This window comes from Myiozetetes cayanensis, unplaced genomic scaffold, assembly GCF_022539395.1.
Source record: "Myiozetetes cayanensis isolate MyiCay16 unplaced genomic scaffold, myiCay2020 scf5-8, whole genome shotgun sequence".
NCBI classification, from domain to species: domain Eukaryota; kingdom Metazoa; phylum Chordata; class Aves; order Passeriformes; family Tyrannidae; genus Myiozetetes; species Myiozetetes cayanensis.
Window position 1 is genome coordinate 20,694,271 of NW_026087742.1, and position 21,573 is coordinate 20,715,843.

The 21,573-nt window shown below is 41.8% G+C and overlaps 1 protein-coding gene and 1 long non-coding RNA gene across 2 annotated transcripts in view; one reads left to right on the plus strand and one right to left on the minus strand.

The window, feature by feature from the left end:
* LOC126648926 (uncharacterized) overlaps positions 1-21,573 on the plus strand; it is a 281,474-nt gene that overhangs the window by 69,363 nt on the left and 190,538 nt on the right. The window lies entirely within an intron of this gene.
* LOC126648924 (lymphotactin-like) lies at positions 4,555-9,387 on the minus strand. The gene is made up of 4 exons (XM_050332639.1): positions 9,243-9,387; positions 6,637-6,754; positions 5,708-5,924; positions 4,555-4,798 (listed from the first exon to the last, which is right to left on the minus strand). Exons 1-4 carry the CDS (start codon positions 9,310-9,312, stop codon positions 4,643-4,645), a joined length of 561 nt encoding a protein of 186 aa, XP_050188596.1. The 5' UTR covers positions 9,313-9,387; the 3' UTR covers positions 4,555-4,642.

Below are 21,573 nucleotides of genomic sequence, written 5' to 3' on the forward strand. Positions count from 1 at the left end.
GTTCTAATTTCAGCTGGGATTGAGGTAATTTTTTTCTTAGTAGGTGGCATAGTGGTGTTACTTTGAATTCAGCAAGAGAATAATGTTGATAACACATGGATCTTTCAGTTGTTGCTAAGTAGTGCTTACCGTAAATCAGGGACTTTTCAGTTTCTTGTGTCTAGCAAGCAATTGCACAGGAAACTGGGAGGAGCATGACCAGGACAGCTGACCCCAAGTGACCAAAGGGATATTCCATACCATAAATTGTCATGCTCAGTACATAAACTGTCCAGGAGCTCGGATGGCTGGTTGGGGGTGGGCTGGGAATTGACCAGTGGTTGGTGAGCAACTGTAGTGTGAATCAACTGTTTCTCTTGGATTTTAATCCTCTCCATCTCTCCCTTTCATCTCAATTATTACTGTTAATCTTAGTAGGAGTATTATATTTTATTTTGTTTCAGTTATTAAACTGTTCTTATCTGAACACATGAGGTTTACTTTTTCCACTTCTTCTCTCCCCTGGAGGTGGGGCAGGGTGGTGGTGACCAAGTGGCTGTGTGGTATTGAGTCTGTGGCTGGGGATAAACCACAACAGCAAGTATGATGTTTCCCTTGCTCTTACCCCCAGGCCTTGCCTCAGCTGGTTACTTCCAGTTTTCCAAATGCTTGATAACATCAATATAAATTCCTCTGCATGGGAAAACGGCAGCATGTGGAAGTCAGTTCCCAAGGATTCCTCAGGCAAATTAGGATTGAGCTAAGAACTGCCCTCAAATACATGACCCTCAGGCTGTAATGGTTGGTCTGCAACCTCAGGAGTAGTCTGTAATTCTTGCAGGTAGAGCACATGTTGTGTGGTTTATTTGTATGTATACTCGTATCCTTTGTTCCTATTGGTTTCATTCTTTCATCTTACATAGCCTGTGGAAAAACAGGGAAAGCCAGGGAAAAGCAATGGCAGGCAGAATTGCTTTAATTGAATGCCTGCTAAACCCACTTGCAGCACTAGGGAAGTTGCAATGAAATGGAAGCCAAAGCTTCAACCAAAGCCCCAAAAGGACATGCCTGATGCTACACAGGGAAGTAACCATACTGACCTCAGCTACACTACTGGGAACTCTGTGTTGTGTCCAAGCAGCCTGGTGCTGTGCTACATACGGACTGAAATCAGTCCTTGGATCAGTTATTCTAACTATTTGGTACTTGTCAGCTATGAAATGCCAGATAGCAATCTTGCCATTGATGATGATGATAAGTTTTCTACCCATTGAGAGAGAATATCCCCCAATTCTTACATGGGACCTTTGGAGCAAGGAGGAGCCAAAGAGTGAGTGTTAAAATTCCCTGAGCAGATTCTGTATTAATTGTAAGGGTGGATGTGAGTTTCTTCACTGGTGTGGAATTTCGTGAGTAATTGGTGAAATTATTGGTCAAGAACAGGTATGCAGCCTGGTCAGTGGAAGGTGCATGTAGAGGAGATGTGGAGCCCCTGTGAGGTGGGGAGGCTTGAGTGTCTCCTACAACACAGATGGGTTTGGGAAACCCATGCTTGGAGAGGCTTCTGTCCCTCATACTGTGCAGGGAGTGGTAGAGTCCCTTGGTGCACACAGAAGGGAGGTTGAAGTCCCTTTTTTTTTTTTTTTTTTTAATCAGGTAAAAAGGGTTTTCAAGTCCCTCTTAGTGTTTGAAATGAAGGGAAGTAAACCTGGCATCAATAAGGGGATGCTCTTGGCCGAGGTTGTGCAAAATTAGGATAAATTGTTTGGTACAGCAGGATTTTGCAAAGAGCATGCAGTGATGTTGTGCCAGCAGGATTGGCCAGCTATACCTTGGTCTGCTAGCTCAGCAGGACAATGGCTGTCACAAATCTTCAATGGCACACTTGCAGTGTCTTTGTAGATCAGGCAGTCCCCGAAATCAAGAGATATTTTAAGAAGCACATGCCAGTGTGGCAGGGACCAAGACAGATATGGGACTGTTGGTCCCCAAAGGGAGGAGTGCCACCTGACATGAGACAGGACTCTATTCCCTAGGAAGGCAAGAAGAGTATTGGAAGCAGACAAAGTCCCACCCACTGTGAGAGAAGACCCTATTCCCCTGGAAGCCAAGAAGAGTATCCAGAAGCAGATAGACTGATACTTAGCCCAAGGGTTTTTGAGGCATTCCATTAGATGAAGAAAGTCAGCCTTTGTTTGCCTTCACCTGGAAAAGACAGCAGCTGACTGGGACACATCTTGTCCCAGGTTTTGCCAGATCCCCTACCATTTTTTCATGAATATTGGAGTTGATTTAAAGGGTATGAAATTACTGTGAGGATTGTTTCTTCTACAGTGTGTGGATGATTTGTTATTATCAAGTAGTGATGAGAATGCTTGCATATTAGACACTATACATTTATGTATTGCCCTAGTGAAAAGGGGACACAGTGCATCTCCATCCAAACTTCAGCTGGGTCAAAAGAAATTTAAATATTTAGGCTTTATTTCAGGAAAATGGCAATGGATAATAGATCTGGAGAGAACAGAGGCCATAATTAAGTTCCCAGATCCAGTGATCAAGAAAAACCGAATGAAAAAACCCACAAAACCAAAAAAAAAAACCCCAACCAAACAAAAAACCCCCAAACCAACTAGATATGAGAGAACAAACTTTAAAGCTATAAAAGGAGCTTTAGTGTCTGCTGCTCCTGCTCTTGGCCTCCCAGATCCTTTAATCTGTATGTACATAAATGTAAAGGGATAGCTAGTGGAGCAGTAATGCAGAATTTAGGACCCCATGAGAAACCAGTGGCATATTATTCAATTGAGCTAGATCCAGTTGCAGCAGGAGCACCAGCGTGTAATACTTCAGTGGAAACAGCAGCAAAACAATATTAGAAAAGAGCTGCCCCTTATCCTGGGACATTATGTAACATTCCATGTTCCCTGAGAGGTGGAAATACTGGTGAGGAATTACGCAGCCCAAGCTTTGACACCACAGTGGGCACATAGGTATGAACTGATCTTCCTAAACAGCAAATAGTGTAGCCTTGAAAAGATGTAACATCTTGAATCCAGTGAGCCTGATGCCTCTGCCTGATGATGGAGAACATCACCAGTGTAAGCAAATTATACATATCCCAAGTAAACCACAGACTGATTTAACTGATGTTCCCTCACATAACAATCTAGTTCTAACTGCAGATGGCTCATCCAACCTACTGTAGCCTGCAAGGACAGTGTTGGTCTGGGTATGCTGTTGTGAGCAGGGGACAGGGAATAGAAGCACAACCACTCCCAGCAAGGATGGGCACACAAGGAGCAGAGCTAGTAGCTTTGACACATGCAGCCATCTGGGAAAAGGGAAATGAGTTAACCTCTAGACAAATCAGACAGAGGTGCTCATTTTAGAGTGAATATAATTGAACAGCTGCATCAGAGAGAAAATTGCATAAACCATATAACCCACAATCTTCAGGACAAGTAGAAAGGATGAATAGGACATTAAAAGATAGCAAAAATATACACAGGGACTAATCTTAAATGTCCAGAAACCTTCAACTTGGCTCTTTGGGATCTCTAGAATACTGCAAGACAATCTGTAGGACTAACACCAGCAGAGATTCTCCTTGAGAGGCATTTAACTACACCAGGGACTTATATCCCAGCTCAGATCAGCCTGTTGGAAGGAGATGAACAGCTGACCCAGTATACTATATATATGCAGAGAGGGTTTGAAGGGTGGAGAAAGTATGTACAATAGGATCAGCCCAGCCCACCTTTAATACAAGTACATTATATACAACCTGGGGATGAAGTGTTAGTCAGGATATTCTAAATGGAAGGACCATATACTGTCTTACTGTGTTGTTATTTTGCTGTTAAAGTTTTGGGTAAGGATAACTAGATTACCATTCTTTAATTAACCAAGTAGTGTATGCTCAACCAGTTGGTCAAAAAAGTTCCTTTTGAGAATCTTGCATGATTGTATCTTGATAATAATTTCTACCATATAATCTTGTTAATCTTGTTAGCCTTAACCCTGCTATGTTCTTTACTTGCAATAATGTTATAAGGCAAATGGTTGAATGTCTTGAAAGCTGTCTTTTCCCTATGATGGTCTTGTCAGCTAAATTGTTCTGTTTGTTGCTTGTTATATAAGGGCAGTGGATAAATGCCTTTAAAGTCTGTTGGATTCTTTCCTTTTAGTGTATTAGCAGGTGAGCTCAATTAAAACAAAGGGAGGACTGTTGAGGAATACGCCTGGTGCAGGTAGCCTGGTTTGCAAGCTGCAGATTGAGATGCAGATGGAGCTCTGAGTGGGAGCCTGAGACAAGAGGCCAGGAACTGCCAACCTTTCTGTTAGCAAACAGACAGGGTGACCAGCAAGGTGGAAAGATGCTGGGAGACACAGCAGGGGCAGAGGACTCAGGAGGAAGAGTGAGACTTGCACACGGGCAGACTCTGAGGGTATAAAAGCCCAGGGGTTCCTTTGGTGGGGGTCCTCCTCAGAGGCACCAGCTCAGGCTGCTGCTGTGTTCCTGTGCTGTGAATAAACTACTTTATGGAATAAGACATCTGACACTGTGCTATGGGAAATTTGGGATTGAAATGTTAAGGAAACACCTGATCTGAATGAGTGTGGCTGGGGTGTGCAGAGTTCAAAAGGGGCACCAGTTGGCTCACTGGAGCTGCTGTGAAGGGGCTTCAGTCCCATTAGTTAAAGTCTTCAGTGCTGGGAGTGCATATGCCTGAGAGTCTTGTGAATTGTCAGCCTGGGAAGTTTCCTTAACACTGGAAGCTTCTTTTAAGTCATGGATTTCCTTTTGGCTTGTCACCTGAGGATCAAAAATGAAAGAAATGAACCAAAACATGGAAAAATAGAGAAGCAGCTCCATTTTCAGTCTCATGCAGTCAAACTAACTTTTAGCTTTCTTCCTATTGTTATACATGTGTTTGGTCAACATACTTTCTTTTTCATTTTAGGAAATCATTCTGTTCTCTCACATAGATATAGATACAAAATTATGTGAAAAAATACATAAAATTGGTATATGAATGGACTGCAGTAGTTTCTTGCATTACAGATTAGAGGTCTGTCAGCAGCTCTTTTCTGGAGATACCTGAGACTTGATGTATGTTTAGAGAATCCACTAAATAGAAGGAAAGGAAATGTTGTTTTATACTGCTTGAACTACTTGTGTAGTACTTAGGATATTTTTAATTAGATGTCTTGTTATATAAAGCAATAATAAAGACCAGAGCGTGGCAGATTGGAGCCTTTTCCAAGACTCAGGAATGACTTGGAATGAAGACTTTTGCTCTGTTCTTAGGCCTAACACTTACTAGTAGTTCAACAACCAAAGTGTCACTCAGCTTCTGTGCCATTTTACTTATGACATGATGATAGGTAAGATTTATCAATACCTAATTGCCGGAGTTAACATAAAGTATTAACAGATGTTCATGATACAACCAGATACTCTCAGGTAGGAAAAGCTATCAAAATACGAAGTTTTGCAGCTAGAGGCAGTGAAAACTCAATATTATTATGGGTACCCTTCTGTTTTGGCTGGTGCACAGGGTCTGTGGGTGTGTGGTGCTGGTTTCTCTGTGATGAGTGACTGTGCTTGAAGTGCTCGCCTGTCTTGTACACTCTATTATTAACATAATTGTTGTAACTGGTTATTTTCTGATTTCATTGCTCTTTCTAGTAAACCATTCTTATTTCAACCTGTGATCCTTACCTTTTGTGTCTCCAATTCTCTTCCCCATCCTGCCAAAGGAGTAGTGGGAAGTGGAGTAGGTGAGTGGTGCCTGGTCTTGGGTGTTTCACTGGTAAGACTAAATTGGGAAATACCATTCCTAGACGATGCTGACCTTTGGTCTATTTTCTTCATAGCAGCCTGCACCCATTTCTGATCTGGGCTTACGCAGATACTGATACCATTTCTAGTGATAAACCTATGGGAAGAAAGAAAGCAAACCAAGCAGCCATTACATCCCACTTTCTAAACCCAGATTTGCTGTTCTTGGTTTTCATGCAAAACGTGGGGAAAAATGTGGTTATACCATATCAAATTCTGGAGTTTGTAGATGCTGGCTGGAGCAAGAGATGTTAGTTCCTATTCATGGCATAGCTATATGTGTAACATACATGTCATGTGCATGTATACTAATATTAAAAAAGGAGCATATCAACTGTTCTGAGATTTTAGATGAAATCATGATGAACATTTACCTCCTAGGAGTAGATCCCAGATTTGATGAAAATGTATGCTAGTGAGCTCAAAAGATCAAACACAGTTCCTAGCAGGAGTCAGAGTTAGCCTATATTCTTTCACATGATCTTTCCCCATGGCTCAATTCAGTGCTCTGGGTTTCTGACTGCTCCACCCTTGCTGAGACTTGCTGGCCACCAAAGATCTGAGTGTTCAATGAGCTTTCTGCCAATATTCATGAACAGCAGACATCTCCCAGCTCTCTGAGGTCCACTCATGTCCCCTCACTCCCTCAGCTGTTGGGTGAGTCCCTCATGGCAGGACTGGAAGGGTGACCTGAACTCAACAGATTTGGTGAGTTGGGCCATGAAGTGTCTTGTGATGTCCCTTCCCTTTTCATTGGTAAAGTATTTGCACAGGCAAGTCTGAAGGTGAACAGTGCATGAGGTACTTACACGATGGCACTTATTGGTATATGGTGCTTTTCATAGCCTACAAGATTTTGGATGTTCAGTTTTCTTGTACGCAGATTTACACAACGGGCTTTGCGCATGGACTGACTTCCAGCACTCCCTGAAAGGGGAAGAGTAGATAGATGGAAAGGGGAATAAATGCCATGTTTATATTTAGCCATAATTACTTAATAAATTATGAATTCAAGAAGGTGTCCAGTTGTAGTTAGAACATGAGAGTCTCATGATTTGCAGTCACTATATCTCTTCTACAAGAGAGCTTAAGCTATTTTTTGTGATGCATCCTACCATCTGTAAAGTGTTATTGCTCTTTCAGTCAAGATACTGACCTTCCCCTGTTCACCTGAACAATTGTAAAACAATTCTGCCCCTAGGGAGTCACTGCTTCTGTAGCAGAAAAGGTATTTGGTGTCATTCATGTTTGAGTCTGTTTCATCTGCAAGTAAGTGTCCATATGGAGTAGCACTTAGAACCGGCACATTTTCTTGGTGGATTTCCATATGCCATCCAAATGGGGATCAGTAACTCCCCCTACTTTCCAAGTGAATAAAGAAAGAGGAATTCAAGGCTACTTGTCTCATAGTTGACATGTGAAAGCAGCATTGAAAAATATTGTTTAAAGAAAGGGAGGTTTATCTGCCAGAAGAACTAAGTACCTATATACCTTGCTATAATTCTGGTTTCACAGGGAATGGAGTGCTACATAATCCTTGCTTTCCTCCAAAATTTTCATAGAATTGAGGGAAATGGACTGGTGATTAATAAAGGGAATCATGATATCAATGTAAAATTTTCTGAGTAGTTGTGATCTTAAAGGATGGTAACTCAAAACGAAAGCTCATTTAAATGAGATGGAGTATATGGATACATATGTGTGTAAGTCTCCACTTACTAGTTTCTGGTTTTCTCCCACTCATGAAAAACAGTTTGGGAAGGCATGAGGGGTACAAGCAGAACACTGCTGCACTCTGAGGTTTCTTTTTAAAGAATTTATTGACAAACCGGTTTGAATAAAGTCCAAGAGCTCTTCAGGTGCACCTTGCTAAATATAAAACCTGCTTCACATAATCTCATTTTCTGTGAGTTTTTCTTTGTTTGAAATTGTTGGAACAGCTGAGACAAACACACATCAGCCTTTGGAGAAGCAGTAGCATAGACAGTGCACAGGTACTGGCAGAATTGCTAATTCTTGAGGTTTTGTTTGCCTGAAGGTTTTGATGGCTCTTCTGATCATGCTTTAATCACGAGTAACACAATGTATTTTTTTTTATGCTTCATTACCAATACCTTACTGTCCCTTTCTGGTTTTCAAAATGTGGCATCAAGAGAGGTCAGAGATATTCTAGCCATTCTTACTCATCCTGGAAATATTTTCTCTGCTAGTTCGCTCTTTTCAGGGAATGGATGCAGGGAATACCAGCAGAGCTTCTCTAAGCCTGGGAATAAAACCCCAACTGCTCTGCACCTGAAAAGCTACCAAAAAGAATGATCAAGAAAACAAATACACCTGAAAAGTTACGCTTTTTCAGATGTATTTGTTTTCTTTATTATTCTTTCTAGTACTTTTTCTACTGCTCATAGACCAGCTCAGTGAGCTTTTTCAGCCTTGGTGATGTTTATGGCAAATTCTACAACCTGGAGAATGACACTGGGAACTGTCAGTCTGTGAGGCAAACCCAGGTGTTGCCAAGATGAAGAACAGTGTCATTGATCAACTATATGAGAAGGTGAACGATCCAGCTATAGCACGCTGGGTCAGCATACTCACTGTGTAGCTTCCTAATGTTGTGAATGCTTAGCAGGTGTCAGTTTAGTTTTAGTGTGGTTTTGTGAAGATACCATATCTTTGTGTTTCTCTCTGCATGTTTGTGGGTTTGCATATGGCTTGCATGAGTGTTTCCTTTTTTTTTTTTTTTATTTAATGTGCTCGTTTGTGTGAATCTGATTATGATATGATGTGTTATCTAAAGGATGTATCTCCACGTTTTCCATGATCTCATAGCCTAATCCAAAAGTCACTGACGTAAACACCACTGTAGAGAGACTTATTTAAAGCATGGCTAATAAACATGGCTCATCTCAGTGCTCATAAATGGTCTCAATTAAGATGTTAAGTTGTATGGTTCTATGAAGAGAGAGAAGCTATTGTCTAAATCCATTACTGCCCTTTTTAGTTTTTGTTCCTGGTTTACCTGTCTGTACCAAAAGATTTGTCTAGACACAAGCAAATAGGCAACATGTGATCCAGGACTGGAAGAACTTTTTTAAATAGGGACATTAGAAGGATTCAAGCTATACAGTTAAAGAAACATAAATAACAAATAATAAAATAACATTCATATAAAAGTAGTGTATCTGGAAAAAGAAGAAAAATGTACATCTAATTCAGGAATCATTTTTCATAAAATGTTGTTAATCTCCAGTACTCATTGTTATATGGCATCAGTGAGATTAAAAGACATTGTGTCTTCAGGATTTCATGATTTTAAGAGAGAAAATAATGCACAAAAAGCCTTTAAGTGCTCTAAGGCACTGAAAGTCTCCTTGCCTTAAAGCAGAAGCCCACCACTAATTGTCTGCAAACTTACCTTTCGCTGTGTGCACAGTGAAGATGCCAAGGCAGAGGAAGACAAGGATAGCTGCAGTGTGGAGCTTCATTGCTGGTGCCTTCTGTGTCAAGGTGGAGGAGAAAGTGGCTGTTGTCTGCCCTCTTTCACAGAGTTTATATATTGTCATTCAGTGGTCAGTTCTTGGGTTCACTTTTGTGGGTGTCATGGAGGGCCTGACTGGGAGTGGAAACACTGAGTGTCAGTACTTTTTCTGGTGACAGAGAACCACCTCCTTTCCCCCACCATCCTTCACTAGCCCCCCTGTGAAGGCTTTTCCTGCTCAAACCCACTGTGGTTGTACTTGCTTCTGTGTTGTGAGTAGGGTTTATTTCAAGCTGCAAAAAGTGAGAGCTCTTGTTCTGTAGTGGAAACCTTTCAGAAAATTTCCTGTCCTTTCACACCTCGATTTTGAGACCTTTAGCTGAGCCACACTGCAGAGGCACAGAGTAACACTCAGAGTTACTTCTTTGACCAATGGACCACAGTAAGGGAGAACTGTGAGCTAAAGGAGGATGGAAAGAGGAACGTCTTGGCTCTTTCCAGAGTGGCTGAGGATAGTTGGTCACGTTAACGTGGAGCTTTGGAGGGGTATCACTGCTATTTCCTGTGAGTGGTGAAGGTTGTCAGAACTCTTGTGTTTGCTCTGTGATTTGATATGGCCCAAGCTGATATCACCACGTGCTGAGAGGAGCAAGAGTGAACACACTTTTGCCTACAGCTCCAGATCCACTAGGTCTCCTGCCAATGAGGCATTAGTGCAGTGGTTTCAAAGAGGAATAAGATTTTATAAAGGGTCATGTTAGAGCTGGTGGTTGGGGGCTTTTTGTTGTTGTTTTTTCTGTTTTATTTTTTAGGAGATTGTTTGTTTGTTTTGGGTGATGTTTTTGTTTGTTTCCTTTGTTTTTCTGATGTGGACTTTTTAATAGAAAGAATGGAGTCCTAGAAAGCAACCAGGCAATCAGAGAGGCAGAATTTATAGCAAAGAAGAAAAATTTGAGTTGTGTTTTCTTGTAAACATGCTTTTGATAGCAGGTCTGTCAGCTTGTTACAATTGTACCTCTATCAAAAGTGCCCATTTTTGCAGTCTGTGCCAGTGCTGTCACCCAGGTTTAGGTGTCCTTTCTATGTTGTGGCACGGTAGTTTGAATGGGCAGCATTTCTTCATGCCAATTATTTTGCACCTGCAAATATTCTTCAGACCAGTTGTGGACGTCCAGGCCACACAGGAAGCAGCACCTGAGCTGGCATCATGATCCAGAGCCTCTGAGCAGTAATCCCCTTTCATGCCCCTGTCTGCAGCCTGGTAGAAAAAGCCAGGTTTTGCTAGGCTTGCGGAGATGCAGCTGGTCTTGGTAGGAATAGGTGAGCACCAGGCTGCCTGATGCCTGAGGTTGTGAGGCAGTGGTCTGGAACAGCTCTCAAGGCATGACCAGGAGCAATCATGTGAGTGTCCTGGTTTTGGATGGGATAGAGATAATTTTCTTCCTGATAAGTGCAACAGTGCTGTGTTTTGGATTCAGCAGGAGAATAATACTGACAGCATGTGGATGTTTCAGTTGTTGCTTTTCAGTGAGCAGGTCCACAGGAAACTGGGGGGGAGCATGACCAGGACAACTGACCCCAACTGACCAAAGGGACATTCCATACCATAAATTGTCATGCTCAGTACATAAACTGTCCAAGAGCCACTGATGGCTGGTTGGAGATGGGCTGGTATCAGTCAGAGGATGGTGAGCAGTTGTACTGTGGATCAGCTGTTTCTCTTAGATTTTATTCCTCTTCATCTCTCCCTTTCATTACAATTATTGTTGTTATTCTTATTGGTAGTGTTGTATCTATTTTGTTTCAATCATTAAACTGTTCTTATCTGAACACATGAGGTTTACTTTTTCCACTTCTTCTCTCTCCTGGGGGTGGGGCAGGGGATTGATGTGTGAGTGGCTGTGTGGTATTGAGTTTGTGGCTGGGGATAAACCACAACAGCAAGTATGATATTTCCCTTGTTCTTATCTCCAGGTCTTGCTTCAGCTGGTTACTTCCAGTTTTCCAAACTCTGTAAATTTCTTTCCATAGGGAAACGGCAGCATGTGGAAGTCAGTTCCCAAAGATTCCTCAGGCAAATTAGGATTGAGCTAAGAACTGCGCTCAAATACATGACCCTCAGGCTGTAATGGTTGGTCTGCAGCCTTAGGAATAGTCTGTAATTCTTGCAGGTAGAGCACATGTTGTGTGGTTTATTTGTATATACACTCATATCCTTTGTTCCTATTGGTTTCATTCTTTCATTACATATCCTGTGGAAACCAGGGAAAGCCAGGGAAAAGCAATGGCAGGCAGAATTGCTTTAATTGAATGCCTGCTAAACCCACTTGCAGCACTAAGGAAGTTGCAATGAAATGGAAGCCAAAGCTTCAACCAAAGCCCCAAAAGGACATGCCTGATGCTACACAGGGAAGTAACCATACTGACCTCAGCTACACTACTGGGAACTCTGTGTTAAGTTTGTGTACAAGCAGCCTGGTGTTGTGCTACATATGGACTGAAATCAGTCCTTGGATGAGTTATTCTAACTGTTTGGTACTTGTCAGCTATGAGATGCCAGATAGCAACCTTGCCACTGATGGTGAAGAGAGGTTTTCTACCCATTGAGAGACAAGATGCTCCCCCACTTCGGGTCATTGATGTGGTATGTACATGTATGTATATGCTGTCTACCAGCTGAATTGAGGATGAGCTAGATCAGAAAAACTCAGCCCTTCCAGGTTGTAGATTCTTCTGAGATGTTGCTAGAAAGTCTGTTGCTTCTTCAGTTTTCCAGAATCCTTCAGGTGGGATTGAAAAAACTGCCCTGTGGCAAGTTTTTCCCCCTCTTTCTACTACTCAGTCCTGTGGTTCTGTGTAGTTGGCTTATGCCCAGTAAAAGTTTCGTTTCAGAAAAGGGTTTTGTGGTGAGTTCCACAGCCCTGTCTGTGGATTTCTGTTGATCTCTGCTGTTCTAATGTTGTATTAGGCTCATTTTGCATGTGCTCTAACACCAGCGGGCTGCCAGTGTGTCAGGGCAAAAGCTTAACACAAGATAATAAGATGTATTGTCTTTGTGTTTTCTTGCTTTAGCTTGCTTTAAGCAAGCTTTTCTTGTTTAAAGTCATATAAAAAAACCAGCTAATAAGTGCCAAAGTGTTTTTTCCCATGATTGCTGCTCAACTCTGGATAAGTTGAATGCTAGTGATCCTTATCCTGGGCCTTGACTGCCTCCTGTATGGCTCAGTCATCACGGGCTGCACTCAAAGCAATCTGGAGGGAATCAAATGATTCTGGATCATTTGCAGCCTTTGATACATCCACATGCAAAGCGGAGGGTATGATTATGGAGCTCTCTAGTAGTTTGCAAATTCTGAGCTGTGGATAAAGATGACTGACTTTACAGCCTTGGGAGAGGATAGGAAGATCAAGCTCCTGCTAGAGGTGTTCTTCAGCCCCTGTTCACGTAGGGCAGCCTAACTCCATTTTACCAACACAGCAGCTGGGTCACAGAGAGCTGAAGGGACACACGAGACTGCTCATGCATGGCAGGAGGCAAAGCCATGGCCTGCTCTAGACAGCTCCAACTGCTGATTGCAGTAGCTTTCTTAATTTTTAACAGTGTCAAGAAATTTTTACCAAAATAATTGTTGCATATACCCTGTTTCAGGACAGCAACCCTGCTGAAGGAACAGAAATGTTCAGTGAGCAGGGTGTTGGGCCTAGTATCAAGCATTTACTTCTCTGGGTAAAGAGTTTGAAGTACTGGATTTTCTCATACTGTAGGCAGCTTTCAAAAAAAGAGAGGCAAATATCTCCACAAATAACTCAGTTCTTATGTACTCCTAGAAATGAGTGTCTTCAGCTCCTTGAACTTGAAGATGTGCCAGCAGTTCACTTAATAATTTTTGAAGACTAAATCAGGGCATTCATTAAATCCCCCTTTAGGAGGGGATTTAAGAGCCTCAGCTTACACACATCTGTATCACAGATAACTGGTTTTAGGGTGGAAATTGTCCCCATCCCCCTTCCCTCCCAAGGAGGTAAATATCTGTCTCTGTTATCTATAGAAGCAATCTGTGCACGTGTCTTATGCTGGACCCAGAAAGTAAGTGAAGTTATGTGGGATCTATGTGACCCCAATATATTTTGGTTTTGCATTGTTTCTTAAGAGTTCGAGTACTGGTTTAAGAATTACCAGCTCGTGACATCCAGCTGTGATATTTCCATGACCTTCCTCCCTCCTCTTCTTCCTTTGCTTTTCAATACTTTTGCTCTGTAGATTTCATGCTGATTTCATAGGTACCTAAAATAGCAGTTTATGTCCACTATTTTAATTTATGTTGTAATGGAGTAGAAACAAACACATGCATAGTGCTCACACGTTAGCTGAGAGCCAATGACTTTTAATCCAAATTGATGGCTTAAATCACATTTTTAATATCTACTGTTTTTCTTGGTTTGGGAGAACTTCTCCTTTAGAAATGTAACCCTATTAATAATACTTTCTCTTAATCATAATAGAATTTTTACTTGTAGACCATCTGTTTCCACTACTTCACTGCCAGCTTTTTCCTGCCAGCTTTTCCCTGCTCCTGCCATCTTCCCTTGATGTATTATGTGCTCTTATTTAAGTTAGTTGTATCAAAATCTTTGTTCAGTCATCCAGCTTGAACTAAAATTAGACTGAGAATGATTTGGGAGCTTGAAACAAACATAAAAAGGTCCCTTTACACAGTATAGACAACTCTACAGTTAGCTGCATGCAGACATGCACCTGTTTTGCTGATGTTTTAAGCTGACTCAACACAGATGTGGCATTTTCTTTATAGCAGAGGTCTTTGCTCTTTCTTTCATTCAGTGTTGTCCTGTTTTGGTTTATTTCGGTGAATTACACATTCACCCAGGATTTACAAGAGAAATACTCTGATCCTCATCTTTATAATCTTGGTCTTGTGAGTTTTGGTTCTTTGAGAGATGCATACTGGGAAGTTAACTAAACATCGAGCAATGCTATTGCTGCAGAGGACTACAGCTCAATTCTGTGAAAGTACCTAAATTTTGCACATATTGAAATGAGCCGAAATACCTTTGGGAATTTGTGGAATACCTTCTAGAAGCCTTCCAGTACCTGAAGAGAGCCTACAAGAAAGACAGTCAGGGACTTTTTACAAGGGTACAACGTGATGGGATGTGGAGGAATGACTTTGAATTGAAAGAGGGTAGGTTTAAATTAAATATTAGGAAGAAATTCTTTACTGTGAGGATGGTGAGACACTGCAGCATATTGTCCAGATGAGCTGTGGATGTTCCATCCCTGGTAGCATTCAAGGCCAGGTAGGATGGGGCTCTGAGCAACCTGGTCTAGTGGAAGATGTTCTTGCCCATGGCAGGGGGTTAGAACTAGTTAGTCTTGAAGGTTCCTTGTAACTGAAATAATTCTATGATTCTATGATATGTTTTTTTTCCCCTTATTTACTTGGGGTTTTTCTTATTTCTTTTTCTCGGCTGTCATAAAACAGAGAATGCAGATTTTGTTTAGCATTTCTTTTGGTGTGTGCAGGATCAAGGATATGGGAACCAAGTCTTATTCTGTTAGTTTTCAGGAGAAGAATAAAGCCTATTTTGTACTTCTTGCTTAACCATGATAGTCAGTGGCTGTAGCACTGGAGCTGGATCAGAATTAGTATACCACTTCTGGGTAAACCTGAGCTGGCCTCAGAAAACTGAAGAAGCTCAGATGCTTATATTCTCTCAGTGGGTAACAGTTTTCTCAATAGTACCTCATGCTTTGGTGAGCTCCCCTTGGCCAATCTGTATGTGTTTAGATTCCTTTGCTCCATGATGGTCATTGCAGGGAATATGTTGAAGAGCTAAGATTGTTAGGGGAAAGGGGGAGTTAGAGATGTAAGAAACACACATCAGTGATATCTGTATGCCTCATACGTGATAGCATGTGCTATTATTTACAAGAATACAGACTTTTTCGTATCACTGCCATTGAACACTTCTGCAGTCATATCCGTTTTAATGAAATGTTTGAAGGGCAGGCTGTGTAAAAGAGACTCACAAATAAAGCACCAGTTTCCAGAGAGCAGAGCAACAGGCAAAACCAGTAAGCATAGATTCAACTTTCAGGCCTTTATCTGCTGTTTTCTCCCTCCTCCACCCAGAAATTGTTCTAACCCTTCAGCATGTGTTTTCATATGCCAAAGAAAAGCGTGCATGCCTCTCACGTACTTGTGGCTGTTGAGTTCACGCATGCTAACAGATGTGCTGCATCGAATATCCCTATTCTGATGGATTTTCCCCACAGTGGAGACACCATCTTGACTCTTTCCCCTGTTGAGACACTAGGTTTTGGAAAATTCGCAGGGATTTTTGCCTTCTTTTTTAGCATCTGTTGAAATTGACCAGTGATAAAACAAAACAAAAACAAACAAACAAAACAAAACCAAGGGACAGACAAATAATGCAAAATTCCTTTTTAAAAAATATCTCCTTGAACTTTCTGAAAGGGAATTTTGGGATTTATTGTTCTGGTTTTTTTGTTTGGTTGTGTGTTTTTGGTTTTTTTGTTGGTTTGTTTGTTTGTTTGTTTTAATAGCTGATTTCTAATAAATACATTTGTTTAAAACAAAAATTATCCTTGTAAGCATTTTTAATAACCAAACCTTCATAAGGTCCTACCTCATGAGTTTAACAGATAAGACAAATTTTAATTTGCAGTTATAATGTTAACCCCTATGGCTTCCAGGAAAACAAAACAAAACCAAACCCCCAAAAAACAGAGAAGAAGATAGGAAGAGGTTATTCCAGAATCTTTGCAAGAGAAACCCATGGAATTTTTTTTTTTTATGAGTATATCTTTTTCCTTCATTCAAAGAGAGTTACAATAGCCTCTGGAATACGTAATTTTCTACTTCAGCTCTCAAATGAAGAACTGTCACACTTTCTAACCATGCCACTGGTGAGATATATTATCTTGCTTCACACTGGTTACTATAATCTGACAATCTTGGGCCACATCCTGTTCCACAAAGTGTTTTAGAACTTCTTAAAACTGATCACAGCATTTGATCCTCACCTGTTCAGTGAAATGGAACTTGGTGTTCATGCAGCCCTACCTTTAAATAGAGACAGAGTGAGAAGAAGTTTTTTTCTTGAGTTGGTTTCTGTATTTCTTTAGCCATTCCCTCAGTCAGGCCATAACAGCAGTAGAGTCACTGTTCAAATGAAGGCTTAAATGAGAGGGGCGAGGGGAAAAAAGCTTACAGGGTATTGCAGTAAATACCCACTCTTGAAAATGTTCTGCTCTGAACTTGATAAAAGAGAGTCCTTGGGGTTTATTTGTTCTGTGGGTTTTTTTCCCCTTATAATGACAACGAGTATGAAACCATGTGTTAGACAAATGCATCCCTCTGTATTATTCACCTGAGTTCACTGCAGTGAGTGATGCAATGTGGGAGGGAAGAGGGGATGGGAAAATTTGCACCCTCCTCCCTCAAGTCAGCATTGATTTTTTTCTTTGCAGTTTCAGAGATCTGACTGCAACTGTTAAATGCTCTTTCACTTTTCCTTTGCAAACTACTTTTATCTCTCACTAAGGGCTGCAGAAACCCCCATCATGTCTAAGACAGCAATAAATTAAGAGCTCCCTCCCATGGTTATCATATTTCTTGCACTTCATTCAGCTGCTTTTAGTGGGGTCATGAGACACTATATTTCTCACCCATGGTTCAGCACGACCCCACACGCAGCTCTTCACTCAGTCTTGCAAAGTGTAACAGGTGTGGTGAATGCCCTCCCCCTGTTTTCCTACACAAACTCAGCCCAAATTAGCCACAGGTTCCAGTGGCCAGTAAAGCTACCTGCTGGTGCTAGGTCAAGTGTCAGATCATCAGTTTCCTTTCTGTGCAATGGCTTATTTACTGACATAGAACACTGGTTTCCTTCCATCCCCTACACTACCTTCTTTGAGATAAATGGTTATTTTCCCCATTTTCTACACAGAATGAAAAGGAGGCTATTGCTATCATACTGTCAAAGACATGGGAATAGGCGACCTAATCTCTGCTTGATGGAGTAGTTTGTACTTCAGAGCTAAGCAGGTGTTGATGCAGCCCCAAATTAATTGGGATCAGAGTCACCTGATTGTTGCTGGTTAAAAAATTCAGGGAGTGCCCTATTTATCCCAGTCCTTAGCTTGCTTTAGCTCTTCTCTCAGTAAGTCCACCTCTGAGCTCTTTTGCTTCCTCTTGCCATGTACAGCCAGCAGATTCATGTAAGTAAAAACACTGCTCTTGCACAGTGCTTCTCTCCTGAGATTTTTCAAGAGGTTGTAAGAGTATTGGAAAGTATAATTAGCTCTTCCGTCACAAAAGAGGGAAGTAGTGCTGTAGCACTTCACTGTTCCTCAAATTGTCTATGGCAAATACCACTTGTCCTTGCTGCATTCCTGTGCTCTGTTAGTGTATAGAGCTCTGTTGTCTAATAAGATGTAAAAGCAGCAGTGTGGCCTGGGTCTCGAATGCACTAGGAAACAGCTCCTGTGAAATAAGTAGGAGGTGGACTCTTGCCTTGAGTAGTAGCATGTTTCAGTGACAACTTGCTGTAGTTATTAGTGTTTAGGTAAAATTGGCATGTGTGTTGTATTGTTTGGCAGTGTCTGGGGAGGCATGCAGATCTGGTGCTCCTTGCAGAACTGCAGGAGTTCCCTCATGGAGAACAGGAACTGGGAAGTTTGGAAACTTTTCAGCTCTGTCTCCAAATTTGTTCCTCAATCCTTCCGTCGGAGATTTGGCTGAGCCTCAGAACTGTGATTTGTTCTTCACCCTTGAAGCACTCTTATGCTCTTACTCATTCTCTTCTTTCTATAATGTTATGTGACTAAATGTATCTCATTCCTGTGCTAGGCCCTTGTGTGTCCATTTGGTTCTCCTCTGAGTGGGGTGAGACAGGATGCTCCCCTTTCCTTCCCACCTTGGCTTGTAATGTAGGTAGCTTGTGCAGAGAGTAATGAACTACGTCACAGTGCTACAAGGACTACTACAAGTCCTTCTACAACGACTTACCACCTTGTAGAGAGGGAATGTAGAGCTTTTGGAGAACATTGTAAGGGGAAGTGGACGGAGGTAGCTGCAGTCTAGTCCCTGTAAGTCATAGCCTTTAATAGCTCATCTACTTCCTTCTTACCTAGTATCTGTTTTGTGGTTTAAGTTTTATCTTAGGGGAAAAAAGTTTGAAAGGTGTGCCATGAACCCAGAGCCTTAAACCTGGGAGAGCTAGCCTCTAGCTTGAGGGGCCAGGGGAAAAGAGCTTGAGAAGGAACTGGTAGGCAAGTGTTAAGCTTCCTCTCCCCTGGCAGAAGTGTTGGAGGGAGGAGAGGAGGGAATGTCAAGGATTTAGAGGCTTGGTTGTCTTGGGCAAATGCAGCCTAATAAAATGGATTTCAAGGGAAACCTGAGTTGGCTTATTTTGTGGTGAGGAAAGAAACTGAATGTTATTTGCCAGATTGTGAACAACCTTTACTCTTCTCAGTCAGGGACTGAGGAGACCAATCTTAAGACTAGCCCTGGCTTCACTGCCAGGTTAGAAGGAGGTGCCTTTTCCCAGCACCTCTTCTCTGCAGCAGCCTTTGTCATGAAGGTCAGGCTTGGTGGTCTGCTGGCCCTTTCTGGCCTGAAAAGCTGCTGAAAGCCATTTCCAGTCATCAGAGCTTGCCTTGCAGCAAATAATTTGCAGATGACTTTGGGCATGACCTTGTTTAGGCATCTTCGCAGGAGGGGAAAAGAGGATCGAGTTCCAACAGGGGAGATTCAGGTGTAGTACCTTTGTGGTTGTGATGGCTGTTGTGCCTTGGAGGCTCCCTGCACTCTGGTTGCTCTCTGTGGGTAGTTATAGCTGGAGCCCAGCAAGGCAGGAACCTGCTGAGGCAGAACAGACGTGGTTAAAAATCGACAGGGTGTACCAGCCAGAGCCAACATGCTGTGCTCTCAGAAAGGAGAGAAATAACTCCCTCCTTTTAGAAATTGACTGTTGAAGAGCATCTACTTTTGAGATTTATTTTCTAGGCTGTGTGTAAAGTCTGTTTACAAAAAAAATCACTGCACTTTACTGACTCTAATTTCCAGGCCAGAGCATCAGCAAGTAATTGGACTTGGGCAGAATAATAAAAAATATACAGTATTTTCCTTAATCAGCTACATCATGATCTTTAATCTGAATTAACTGGATTACCTATACTGTCTTTCTAGAAACTTCTAAAGCCCCTTTCACCATAGACTTGACCTGCTCCAGAACAATTTTCTCTTATTCCCCTCAGTATGACTATACAATATCAAACCAACTTTGTGCAGTGAGAACAAGTGACCACATGAATAGCACTTAGACAAAGTGCACAGAGAGTTGCATGTGTTTTGTCACATCTTCTGTGTGGTGTGTGGTATTGCTCTGATTTTACTTAACTAATAAAAAATCTGGATTTCTGTTGTGTGCTACTTCCACTTGCAGGCAAAATATTACTATGCCTGCCCAGTGAGGATGTTGTTGCTTTCTTCCTCTTTATTTAAAATGTTTGTTTTTAAGAGATTCATATATATGATAACTAACTTTTCCAATCTGGAATTCCTAGAAGCTGAAGACCTCCAAAACAAGAAGTTAGTTTAAAAAAAGTGGCATTTTTTTATCAAAGGGAGGGATTTTCTTTTCTGTGTTGATAATTTGGAGTATTTAGGGATACAGTCATGTAATATTGTCAACATTTTCTTCAAGATTTTGAGGGAAAGCATTATTTCCTCTAGAAGATCAAATACGAATCAAAACCCATTTTCATCTTCCATGAAGTGTGTGTGCCACCTCCTGAGTAGGGAAGCAAAGTTAGGGAATGTAACTGTCCTCATTGTACCAGGAATTCTGGCAACCTTGAATGTCAGGTGACAAGTCCCTTAGGCACTGCTCTAAAATGATGCTGATTTTATTGTTTCCCTGTTTCTTCAGTTGGGCCTATGGCTCCAAATAATGAAACAAATGAGATGAGGGTTAGCTCGGCATGTGAAACTAAACCTTTACCTTCTTTTGCTGCTTGTGCCTCTGACTCACTTTGAAATGATGTGCTGAGCATAGGTCTCATTCATAAAAACATCTGGGGTGGCTTGAAACACATAAAGACACCACAGAGCAAAGGTGCTCTCACGTGGCAAAAACTGGACTAGACTTCATGGTTTTTTTTCTTTTATCTTGGGGTATTCTCTTTGAGCTCAGGCCTCTCTGGGGCTGTTGGCAAGTACGTGTGTGCTTGTAGGCACCATTAGCATAGCAGAGTGCCTTGGTGCTGACTGTTTTTACCTGCACTTACTCTGTTGTAAAGTGGCAATTCCAGGAGGCACTGGGGACTTGCGGTGTTTTTTCTGTTTTTTCTTTTTTAAAAAAAAAAAAAAACAACACAAAAAAACACAACAAACCTGTGCTCCAGAGAGGTTTTGATCAAGGTCAACTTTGCTTCCTGCACAGCTCTTTTCCTCACAGTTGCAGACAGGGAGTGACATGCCTCTCCAGGCCTGCCAGGTTGTAAGCTGACCCAGTGGGTGACGTCAGAGTCCCAAATCTGCCATCAAAACTGTGCTCCAACCTCACCTGAAACGGGCTCTTCCCATTTTCCCTTACAATAAATAGTGTGGTAGTTGGTGAGTGCAGTTTTGGGGCCGTTTTTACTGGAGGGTGCAGACCTTGCCAATGAATTTTGGGATCCTATTCTGAGAATGTGAAAGGCTGTCAGCTTATATAAAGTCTTATGCAAGGAATTATTCTAGGGAGAATTCAAAGCTGATTTTTCCTCCCACCTGTGGCTATCCATTACATTTGCCTACGTGTTCTTTCCATGCCTTTTTTATTCTTTAGTATACTTAATACCTAAGCTACCGAGCACATTAGTAATGCTTGATTGCAGACCCTAGTGCCTGTGCTGCAGTGCTGTAGCTCGGTTATTATAGAAGTGGGAATGTCCTTGGCCTCTTACTCAGCTGATCTATGAGCAGGAAGCAGCACCTCATTAACATGAGGTCAGACTTGTTGGAACGAGCCTGGAGGAGGGGGGCCACCAAGATGGTTAGAGGAATGGAGTACCTCTCATATGAGGAAAGGCTGAGAGAACTGGAATTGTTCATCCTGGAAGAGAAGGCTTTGGGGTGACCTAACTGAGGCCTTCTGGTACCTGAAGGGAGCCTACAGGAAAGATGGACAGGGGCTTTTTCAAGGTCATGTAGTGACAGGACAAGGCAGAATGGCTTCA

What these genes read in the sequence shown, in the direction of transcription:
- LOC126648924 (XM_050332639.1), bottom strand. Translation starts at nt 9,312, where the DNA reads ATGAAGCTCCACACTGCAGCTATCCTTGTCTTCCTCTGCCTTGGCATC. An exon ending in CACTGTGCACACAGCGAAAG is followed by an intron (nt 6,755 to 9,242) that starts GTAAGTTTGCAG and finishes TTCCCCTTTCAG; the next exon opens with GGAGTGCTGGAAGTCAGTCC. An exon ending in GAGAATTGGAGACACAAAAG is followed by an intron (nt 4,799 to 5,707) that starts GTAAGGATCACA and finishes TTTGATCCTCAG; the next exon opens with GTGACAAGCCAAAAGGAAAT.